We start from the raw sequence: 12,252 nt of genomic DNA, 5'->3' as shown, positions 1-12,252 counted from the left end.
AACTCTTTTTTGCCATGTGCAACCTGTTGGGGAGATTTCAGTTTCATTAGCCAAGCTTTAAGGATTATACATACAAAAACGGTAAACAAACACTTTGATAATGCTTCTACATGTTACCATTTCAATATGTATAACAAGTAGGATATTACAATTAATACAAGAATCTCACCATTTTCATAGGCCTCAGTGATCCTATGTAAGCCTCCGGAGTATTCCAAAATGACAAATCAGGATATTCTCCAGGCTCCAGTATAAATGGTATCCCTTGAAATCCAGGCTCCTCATATATTAGCCATCTATATAAAAAAAGATTGAATGAATGAAAAATAAAATATTTATTAGAAGTCATAAGCGAACGTCCAGGCTTAGCCAAAACAAGGGCTCTTTTAATTTTTTTTTCTTTGTTCAGTTGGGAAGATTTACTTAATCTTCCCCACTGGACACAGATAGAGAAAATAAAATTAAATGAGTCTTAGACCTTTACTACTATTTCCAAAGCTAAAAAAGTTTTGGCAATGCATTGACTTCAAGAATGTTTCTGAATCTTACCACTATTGACAACACTGCTTTTACACTACATTTGGGTAATCTAAAGCAAATATTCCTTTCTTAACCTGTGGTTGATTTGAAGGTTGTAACAGTTAGTTACAAGTATGTGGATAAAGATGGGAAGATCAGGATCAGTCTTGCACAGTGCATTGATTTACAGCAAATAAAACAATAGTTTTTAATGAATTCATCTTCAATCAACCACTGCTAAGAAAACACAGTTATAATTCTATACAATTTAACCATTGCTTTCAACCTGCATAAATGCCTTTTAATGATATGCAACTCAGTCATGTCAGGTTTTAGGTGATCAGATAAGTTCTGTTACTTACACTCCACAGTGCACTTTAATTGAACACGTTCTCTGCAGCCTGCCATATACTTGCAGCTCCTCTGTATCATCAAAATGTGATGTCATGATTCCTAAGCCTCCTGGATCTGTGAACAAGTCGATCTGGCAAACTCTGTAATCCTAAAAAAAATAAAATGATAAAATTTGCATTTCTCACATTTTTGTCTTTAATGTTGGAACAGAGTTCAATATGTGCATTCCGAACATACACAGAATTACTCCTAAAGTTAGGTAAAAAAATATGAAACATCTGTGATATGTACCCACGCATTTCTTTCTATTTCTTATAAATAGTTATAATTTTTAGTGAGGGTGTGGAGAAGAGATTCTCAAACTGTGAACTAACTAAGGGCCATTTCATCTTTGTATTTTAAAGAAACTGCATCAATGGTGCTGCCAGCTCGATTTTTACCTTACTAGTCTAAACATCTCAGGTAACAGCACTATATTCTTACTGAAAGTACAGAAATTCATTATCATTGTCAAAATGTTACAGCAAGGTTCACCTGATGAATAGGCCTGCTTAATAAAGTGTAAATTAATGATCCAGCCAAGTTCAGGAAATGTAATACCTAAAAACTTTCTCTACACTCTAGTACATTAAACTCCTAGTGTGGCTTGGGATACCTACAAGCTGTGTGATTTGAGTATTACATGGGGTAATTTAAAATTATAAAAGGCATTTTTATAACATCAGAAAACTTGCTATCAGAATTTCTGTAAATGTAACCTTATATCAACTACTACATAAAACATCCAGTTAGATCATAAAGTTTTTTATGTTTAGCATAATCAGAAGATAACACCCTACCAGTCGTTTTCGTAAAAGGTTTCGTAAAACCTTTGATCATATGTGGCCACCACACAAATTTGATTGGTATAAGTATTGCAGTACTATGAAATAGGGTTTACATATTTCCGACTTCAAATATACTGCAGAAGTAAATCTCTGTCAGGTGAGTGTAGAAGAATATTTTCTGTGTGGCAGCAACTAAACTGCAGCTGAACAAGAAAGGCTCAAGTACTGCAACATTTAGAAACCTGCTGGTAGATTAAACACTGGTGCCCATATAGGAACACTGGGTTTTAGTTTGAGCAGGGAGGAGGATGTTGATGTAGATTCAAACAGGAAAGTAAAATGTTCCTACATTATTAACAAAGCAAATTACAAGTCATTGCAGAGCCACTAAGCCAAGAAAGTATATTTTGCAGTATTTTGCTGCTTGGAATTGTGACACTTATAAAATCCCATACAATGAGGTTTATTACATGACCCAGGACAGGGGGCAAAGCATAGGAGATAAAATATAATGTAGGTCCCTCTCTCTTATTTATATCTGCTGTTTTTACTATGCTCCGTAAACTTACAATTTACTTTTCCTGGTTTTCAAGTTTGTTTTGGTAACCAAGAAAAAAAGAAACACAGATTTTCAAGACATAAAAAAAGGAAATGTGAGTTGTTCCTCCAATTGACTAATAAGGCTGAATGACTCATATCAAACCACATACATACAAATAATAAAAAATAAATATATGCAACACTTAATAATGTAGTATACAAAATAGTTTTGAACCACAGCATTAGGCACCAGAAGTCAGCTTTAATTAATGACCTTTATTAGGCTTGTGAGAATTTACCTATGCCAACCTGTTCTACTTTGTCAGTAGCAATCTCATTTTTATGATTATTATCAAATTGTATCATTGTGTGTATCAACTCTAAAAAAACAAATTAACAAAAGATACCACTTCAAATCCATGAAATTAGCACCTGGTCTTCCTGATATGCTGGTGAAACCTGTTTTATATAAACATCAGTTATAGAGGGTTTGGTGTACTCCCTGCTCTTGGTGTGTGCGGTGTCATGTCAAGATCAAAAGAGCTCTCTAAAGCCCTCACAAAGAAGGGTATGGATGTCAATGCATCTAGGAGAAAAGCCCTGACTGGTATCCCATTGACATCTAGCAAAGCCCTGATGTTATATATGTCAATGCTTTTAAAGGGGTGTACCAAATCTTTAAACATTACTGTAAATGGAGAACACTTTTAGCCTGGTTTGAAACACAGACCAATGTCATGGACAGCAGTAAAGATTCAGCATGGACACAATCTCTGTCCTACTGTACTCAGAAATATTCCTTCAGGTATGCTGCTATTTAACTATACACAATGGGCCTGATTTAATAAAGCTCACCAATGCTAGAATGGATCTGGTCCAGGATTTAAAACATTTTCTAGCAGTTAGCAAATGATTTCAGGAAATCTATTCAATGTTTGCTGGATCACCCAGCTTCACTGGTGAAAGTTTATCCTCTCCAGCCTTGGAGAGGTTTAATAAATCAAGTCTAATGACTTTCTATTCATAAAGTCGCATTCACACAACAGTAACGTGCTTTGCAGTATGTTATACTGCATCACAAAGTCGCCTGTATGGCTGTCTGTTGTAACAGAGCATCAAAAGAGACAGAAATGTACACTGGAGTGAACTGCTGAAACACACTGCATTGTATTGCATATAGTGAGAAGGTCTGACACTGTTGTCTATGCATACTGCACACTATATGAAGTGCCACATTGAATAAACCCCTAAACTACGTTAAACAGTGCAGCAATGTTTATTAAAGGCAAAAAAACCCTTTCCTGTCCATTATGCATATTAAGTGTTATTTACCTTGACCACGTGTCTTAATGAACCGATCACTACTGGTGTACCAGGACTGTCTTCTTCTTGTGGCTCTCCCCAAGGATTAGTAACTTCCACATCACCTTCCTCCAAGGGAATGGTTCTTCCCTCAAAATTAGGATGTTCATAAAGTATCCAACTATAAAAGATTGTTTCATAGTCATAAATGCAATAATACACAATGGAATACAGACATATTCTGGACAGAGGATTATGATACTTCTGTTGCTAAATTACTTTAAAGTAAACCTGTCATTACAACATTAAAACTTTGCATGAATCGATAGGATACAAGTCAGCATAACCAAATCATCCTATTGTTTTAGCTCACAAAGTATCATTTTATTGTGATTATTGCTCCTGACAAGCTTAGTGTTTGCTAAGATCACCCTGACAAAAGAGACAGAAATGTACACTGGAGTGAACTGCTGAAACACACTGCATTGTATTGCATATAGTGAGAAGGTCTGACACTGTTGTCTATGCATACTGCACACTATATGAAGTGCCACATTGAATAAACCCCTAAACTACGTTAAACAGTGCAGCAATGTTTATTAAAGGCAAAAAAACCCTTTCCTGTCCATATTGCATATTAAGTGTTATTTACCTTGACCACGTGTCTTAATGAACCGATCACTACTGGTGTACCAGGACTGTCTTCTTCTTGTGGCTCTCCCCAAGGATTAGTAACTTCCACATCACCTTCCTCCAAGGGAATGGTTCTTCCCTCAAAATTAGGATGTTCATAAAGTATCCAACTATAAAAGATTGTTTCATAGTCATAAATGCAATAATACACAATGGAATACAGACATATTCTGGACAGAGGATTATGATACTTCTGTTGCTAAATTACTTTAAAGTAAACCTGTCATTACAACATTAAAACTTTGCATGAATCGATAGGATACAAGTCAGCATAACCAAATCATCCTATTGTTTTAGCTCACAAAGTATCATTTTATTGTGATTATTGCTCCTGACAAGCTTAGTGTTTGCTAAGATCACCCTGACTACAAGTAAAACCATAGGTATTTTATGTAATTAGAGAGTGCAGAGCATATTGTTTTTTTGCACAGATTCAAAAACAAGCTGTAATTTACACGCAGTGCAGGTCTGCACATGTCTCATGTGAACATGGATTTACACATAATGTGATGATGTGCACATTGACCTCCCTACATGTGCATTACAGCCTGCAAATATTATGTGCATGTCTACAGTATTTTACAGCACCAGGTGCTAAGATACCTTATAAAAACACATTGATTCTCCTGATGAATTTCCATATGCAGTCAACAGTAAAAGTCTTTATTAATATCACAACATAATTTTTTAACAAACAAAACCTTGACAGTGTAATGATTAATTTAATATGCCATCAGTGGTTAAATTTAATTTAAAGAGTTTAGATGCAGAGCTTTCATGTGCTTTCCTACTCACAAAGTATATCAGGGAAAAGCTTTTATAGTGTTTTCCAGCAAATGCTACAAGATGATTGGTTGGAAATTATTACTGCAGAGCATGCCACAACCCATGAGCTATGAGAGTTGTATTTCTTGTGTCTAAAATACATGGATTTATGATGTAATCCAATCTCATGGATCAACAGACAAAACATACCATCCTCTTATTGTTTTGATGAAAATAGTAGGAGAAAGTTCCCAGGAACTGCAATCTGGCACATCAGCAAATACTTCAAATACAGCACCTCCACATTCAGCTTCCGTAAGAATCACCAACTGCAAAAAATGCAATGTGACAACTTTACATTTTTGCTCCACCCTAGTGACCAATGCCCAAAAAATTTTTTATTACTTGCCTTTCCTGGTCTGGGGTTTATCTTGTTAGCACCTTGCAATAATTCCACCTGAAACAATACAATTTTGAAAAATATTTTTGAAAAAAGAAAAAAAACATGGGTAGCAGTTTTAGCTAAACACTATATGCACAACAGGCCCCTCCACATGGATCAATAGTGGTAGGTAAAACCAGTCTCTTGCTTAGGGATGATAAAAATAACACTGGACAGGAAATACATTTTCATTTACATAATTTTTCACAGAAAATTTAGATGGTAAAAAAAACAAAAGTAGTAAGTATCAATCCCTTGATCCATCTGGAAATTTGGCTTTAAAAAGTATTCGAAATTTAATTTGGGGGCTTGCCCCATATGACTGTCCACCAGTTCAGTGCCCCTTTATAACAACACAGCAATACACTTCATGACAATAGATAATAATGAGCAGTTTAATTTATTGCTGTGTAGTGTCATTATTTAACCAATAGGTGTCGCTATTTTCTCACTGCAGAACTAGATACAAGACTAGAACTTTTCATAATCTTAATGAAGGACACTAATGATTAAACAAGTATGTCAAACCAATTTCAATTGCATCACACCTAAATTGTAAAAAAAAATAAATGGTGGGCAGTTCCTCACACCATTCCCATTATAAAATAAAATAAAAACCTTCCTTAACATTATCATCTTTAGGCCAACCTAAATGCTATTGTAGGTGAAAGTACATAGTCAAAGCTCAATTCTCACTTTGTGGATTGTTAAAAATAAAATGTTTACTAGATTCTAGGGGGAATATTTTTATTTATATTAGGTTAAAGTATAAAAGAAAGAACAATTTGGTCACATCATGTGTTATTCACAGAGCCACTGATAGCCATTTGAACAATACTTTGCCATACAATCACTTTCTGTGGCTTACTTCATATTTTTACATTACTTGAGTCATACATTTCTGCATTGTTTACACACACATAGTAACTGACAACATATTTTGTAGGTACAATACATGTAATAGTCCTCATGAATGCTAACCTACTACTAAAAACAATAGCCATTGTTCAATACAAGCACAAAAAAGTTTTCCCTTGGAAGCCTTGGCTTGTCTTTACTAAGGGAAATCCCTGATTTAATGTGGTGAGATGACAGGATTTCCTATCCCCTAGATGTACAGTGATCAAAGCACCCAACTGCATGCTATAAACATTTTACAAGATTTCTTTTCATAAAAACAGGATGAAAAGAGAAAATAAAGAAAAATCATTTTTCTAAGCTGACAAAGTGCTCCATTGTACCAACCCAGAAATCTATAAAACAAGCATTATAATGATAGATCACATTGGTCAGACTAATTAAGCTGTTTTACTGGTTTATGATTCTAGGGCAGATCTGTAAATAAAACTGGATGAGTAAATTAGTTGCATTGACATACTTTCTGTTACTTGCTGTATATGAATTTAGAAAGTTAAATATATGAGATTTTATTGTACATGATTTTAGACTAGGTCTAAAACATCTTTCATACTCGAAAACCAATTTAAATAAGTAATGAATTGGTAACATATGGTTACTGGTCAGTAATCAGCAATTATTTATTCAGAAAAAGCTACTAGACAGGTGCCCTTGTACAATGTACACATTGTATATGCTGGAACTTGCCAAAGGAAAATAAAAACCTTCCTTAACATTATCATCTTTAGGCCAACCTAAATGCTATTGTAGGTGAAAGTACATAGTCAAAGCTCAATTCTCACTTTGTGCATTGTTAAAAATAAAATGTTTACTAGATTCTAGGGGGAATATTTTTATATATAAGTTAAAGTATAAAAGAAAGAACAATTTGGTCACATCATGTCTTATTCACAAGGAGTCACTGATAGCCATTTGAACAATACTTTGCCATACAATCACTTTCTGTGGTTTACTTCATATTTTTACATTACTTGAGTCATACATTTCTGCATTGTTTACACACACATAGTAAATGACAAAATATTTTGTAGGTACAATACATGTAATAGTCCTCGTGAATGCTAACCTACTACTAAAACAATAGCCATTGTTCAATACAAACTCAAAAAAGTTTTCCCTTGGAAGCCTTGGCTTGTCTTTACTAAGGGAAATCCCTGATTTAATGTGGTGAGATGACAGGATTTCCTATCCCCTAGATTATATATATATTTAAATTCTTTTATTTTAAAATGATGGATACTGTATGCTCATAGGCATTTACTGAAAGCAATGTTCAGATAAAACATTTCTCAAACTGGCTACATTATGTCATACCAAACATGAATTAACATGGATACCCTGGAATATACCTAGAACACAGGAAACTAAAATAAGGAATCAATAAAGTAGGGCATAAAAATTAAACAATTTGGCTGGCTTTACATTCCAAAGTGGTGTCTCTTAACATTTACAACTCCCTTTACCATTACAATGTCTTAGCCACTCATACACCCTCTAAGTAAAGACCTGTGCCACACTTATCAGAGTATGTGTAAATAAAGAGAAAACAACGCTGTAGCCAAGCAAGTTTCACTCACCTGTGAACCAAGGCCTGGCACTGAGGATCCTTGATCCTGTCCCTTAAAATAAAATATGTCCAGTCTGTCAGACTTTGGAGTGCTTTCTAGAAGGGGCAATGCTGCTTTCCCATCTGTTGTATGGTGATTTTCCTCTGGCTGTCCATTGATTACAGGCAGTGATTTGGCCAAGTCAGCATGTGCACCGTCTTTAGATTCCAGGGGATTCTCCATGCTGTGTACAGGTGTAGATATTGATTGCTGTACAGGATCACTTTGTGAGAAACCCGAGGACTGCACTGGTAAATCCTCCCTTAGTGCTGTGTGAGCTGTCGTTGCACAGTCTGTAGTTTTAATATCACAGGTTTTGCCTAGGGGAGTAAACTCCTTCCTGGGTGTGTCGAAGGAGGTAGATATTGTGCTGACTGTGGTGACAGTAGGAGAGAACACATTCTCTTCCCTTGCTGCAAATGGTGATTTCAGGCCAGAGTAAATTGATTCTATACGAGATCTTTTGACTGCTACATCAGTAACATCTGCATTTTCCTTGTCACATGCTTCCTGTGGTGTGGAAAGTGGTTCACGGTGCAACCTCAGAGATTTCAAAAGAATGCTTTGTTCAGCTGATGCCCTTTTTGGTTTTAATTTCTCTGCAGTCTCTTTGCTCTGCATTTTAAACAATGCCATAGGTGCTAGATCCCTTGTCCTGTTCTTCTTTCCCAGACCAAAGGAGAACGCCTCATTGTCCAATATCTTCTCCAAGTAATCTTCATGGATAGGGGGCAGGCCACAATACGCTCCTGGAGACTTGGGAGCTCTGGGCTTTTTTCTTTTCTGAGGCAAAGTAACTGGGCTGTCCAAATTTCTAATAGTTTCAGCAAAAATTTCCATGTCTGAAGATGAATCTAGAACACTGTCCTCTACCCCTGTTGAGGTATTAAAGCTTGATTCTGGACTCTTTCGAACATCTGGGAAATTCTGGTCATTGTCTATATGCTGTATGTTTCCATTAGTAGGGATGGTACTATATGAATCATCAAGGCAACCATTTTGTGATGTACTAACTGTGGTAAATCCATTTACACCAGCAACATCATTATTTAATGCTGTGCTAAAGCTTTTTTCCCTTTTCTGATCAGCATTATTTATTGTGTTCATATTTTCTACATTTTCTATTATTTGGTCCACTACCACAGCAACATCTATCTCACTGATGTTTTCATTTTTTATATTTGCTGGAAGATACATTTTATTTTGTAAATGATCATCTTTTGGTTCAATAATAGGTGTTGTGACTTCATGCCCATTGCTAGCGTGCACAGACTCTTCTTCCTTTGTGACTTCTGAACAGCAGACAATGCCATCAGCTACATTCTGCACCTCTATAGTGTTTTGGTCTTGTGGTTCAACACTGCAATTTTCATAATCCTGTGGTGCCACACTGATGCTGTTCTGATCCCTTATTTCAGAACTGCTATCAATATGGTTCTTAGGTAAAACACTGCTACTAGGAACAGCTTGTTCATCTTGAATTTTGTCAGCACTAGCAGATACTTCTATATTGCTACTTACTTCTAAAGAATTTACTGTCTCAAACCCATTACTGTCTGTATCTGAGCATACAATGGAATTCTGAGTTTCTTTGGTTACAGGTTCCATTTGATTATCTTGTATAACTGAATCTGAGACCACAGCAATTGGCAAACATTCTTTGTCAGGAACTAGTGAAATGGTGTTGTTTACATCATATTGCACTAAAAATTGGTCATTTATAGTTTCTTCTTTGTATTGTACTTTTTCCGATTTTAACTGCTTTGATGTGTCTCGATTCGTGATTTCACTCTGTGAAAAGTCACTAAGCACCGCACAGGTCTCATCAGATTTTCTTTTTTCTATATTTGTTGAAGACTTTGCATTTGAAGGATCTGCATTACCATTGTTATATGTGATATCTTCCGGATGAGTGGAAGTAGTTTCCTTACTTTTTTTTGCTTTAGCTGCTTTGGTTTTGACTTTTGCCGGAGTAGGCTCTTCTGGTAATCTTTCTGTACCAATTACTTCTTTACTAATATTAACCTCAAGCTTCTCTGTATTCAATGGTAATGTAACTGGTACAGCAGAATTTACCTGAGCAGAAGGTAATTTTGAAGAATCTTTATTAAGGTCAATTTGGGGTTCTTCTGGTGTACAAGCATCACTAGGCTCTTTAATTGAATTGTTTTTATTTCCCATCTCAGATGCAGAATCAAAACCTGAGTCACTACTACTTTTCAGAACAGCTGTATTCCCACCTAAACTATCATCAGAAATGTGTGATGAACGTAGCAAAGACTCCTCTGCATTACCTGGGCACTCTAAATCATTGCTCTGTGTGATACTTTGATTTAAAGGAACAATACCATGGACTAGTTCAGTAGGTTGGTCTGCATGTTGTTCATTTTCTGCTGAAGGCAAAATATTTTGTTGTGGCAGTTTTATGGTTCCTGTTGCTGTTTCCACCCCATTTCTACTGTCTTCCATCGGCATCAGTTTTTCCTGAGTCCGAGTAGTGTCCTCACTTTGTTTATAATTCACCCTAAGGTTAGCAGATTTTACTATACCATGACCATTCTCTGTCTTTTTGTTACTGAAAATATTAGGTTCATTGGCTAATTTAACAGGTGAGCTGCTGTCTTTTACAACATTCCCCTTGACCTGTTTTCCAAAGTTTAGTTTGGCTCTTTCAACAAACTTCTTTGGCTGTGAAATGCTCTTTGTTGCATAAAAGTCAATTTGCCTGTGGCTTGTTTTCTTGCTTTCAAATAAAGAAACCTTGCTAGCAATGTTCCCTTTGGGGATCTGTACTTCAATTGCAGGTTCATCTACAATATCAACAGCCTTGGGCTTGATTGGCAGTTCTACATTCTTTGGTTTTGGTGGGCTGAAATGAGACATAACAGGTATTATAAACTGGAAACCTGCAGAAGAGTTACACAAAACAAATACAATACTGATACAATTAGAAATGATAGAAATCTCATTATAATCAACTTATTAGAGTTTACCTGATTCTCATGACTAGCGACATACAAACTAAGCATAGCTGCTAATAGACTATGATTGTCATGCAGTACAAATTTATCAAAGTCATTTATAAGAATTATCTATGTTTTACCTACACTCATTCATACCAATGTGGGCAGGGGTTATTATGTTTATTGAGATGTTCCACTGACCTCAGGAATAGCCTGAACAATGTAAATGATAGGAATGCAACACAGGAAATTATCAACTGACTGGATTTCTGGCAAAATCAACAGGCACAGATGACAAATAGAGATTTTTGTGCAATAAATGTGTTTTAGTCATACCAAAAGAGGCTTGGAACATTTTAAGAATTCCCTTATAAAATGTTGGCATGTTAAGCAATACATCAATGAGAATTAATAACACAAAAATATAACATTTTGAAAGCAAAAAAAAGTGTAGATTTCACATACCACCCAAAGTTTAACAGAAAAATGTATCCTTCAGTTCTGAGAATCTCTCTCATACTTTTAGGAGAGTATTAAACTAAGTTCAGACTAGTGCGTTTGCCATTCCCAGAAGCCTGGTAGCAACGGATTGCCTTTTTCAGGCATTTGCAAACAGGTATTTACAAGTGACTGGAAAGTCTAGCAAAACAAGTAGTGACATGCTGTTCCAATTCAAATTTATGAAAGTGACTGGAGCAGAAGAGATCTAAAAACATGCTATTATGAACTTTGCCTTAATTTTAAAAATGTCACAGGCAATGCCAATATGCTATAAGGCCAAATATCCTGCACACAGCCACTTTCTATGCGTTGCATAGGTATGACAAAATAGCCTATAAGTTAACTACAAGCTAAAGTTTTCATTTTAATTTACACACTTGTCAAATCATTTAAGTAGGCACCTGGTTTTAGGACCTTAACTTTTTGGGCTTATAGAGCTTCAGCATGTGGTAATGTTTCTAATGCTTGCTTCTTGAAAAAAACTGTAAATGTACATACATGTCAACCATTGTATGTGTTCATTGCATTGAATATATTTGCTTCTGTCATTTGTGCTGCACACTGACTATGTTTGACTTTTGAGAATGAATAAATACCATCACTATGCCTAGATGATGGTATTTCAGCAGACATTGAACAGAAAAGCTGTATCCTACAGAACGCTTTATTAAAATTAAAAATACATATATATTCTTTAAAAAAGATATTTAAAAATGCACTATGCCTTTTCCTTCATGAGAAAAAATATTTGCATTATCACGGGTCTTCAAACTCAGCTAAGTGAAGCTATTCATTATTTACAAAGGAGTTATCTGGAACTT

At 35.5% G+C, this 12,252-nt stretch overlaps 1 protein-coding gene across 1 annotated transcript in view; it reads right to left on the bottom strand.

Moving 5' to 3' along the window:
- The window catches only part of CRYBG1 (crystallin beta-gamma domain containing 1), a 113,908-nt gene that overhangs the window by 14,813 nt on the left and 86,843 nt on the right, over positions 1-12,252 (bottom strand). Inside the window, exons 4-9 of the mRNA XM_072408712.1 lie at positions 7,938-10,836; positions 5,410-5,457; positions 5,211-5,329; positions 4,195-4,345; positions 882-1,021; positions 170-296 (exon numbers count right to left, since the gene is read on the bottom strand). Coding sequence (XP_072264813.1) covers positions 170-296; positions 882-1,021; positions 4,195-4,345; positions 5,211-5,329; positions 5,410-5,457; positions 7,938-10,836 — 3,484 coding nt within the window. The remainder of the gene's footprint in view (positions 1-169; positions 297-881; positions 1,022-4,194; positions 4,346-5,210; positions 5,330-5,409; positions 5,458-7,937; positions 10,837-12,252) is intronic.

Source organism: Pyxicephalus adspersus, chromosome 4 (assembly GCF_032062135.1).
Source record: "Pyxicephalus adspersus chromosome 4, UCB_Pads_2.0, whole genome shotgun sequence".
NCBI lineage: Eukaryota > Metazoa > Chordata > Amphibia > Anura > Pyxicephalidae > Pyxicephalus > Pyxicephalus adspersus.
This window is presented reverse-complemented; position numbering and strand designations above follow the sequence as displayed.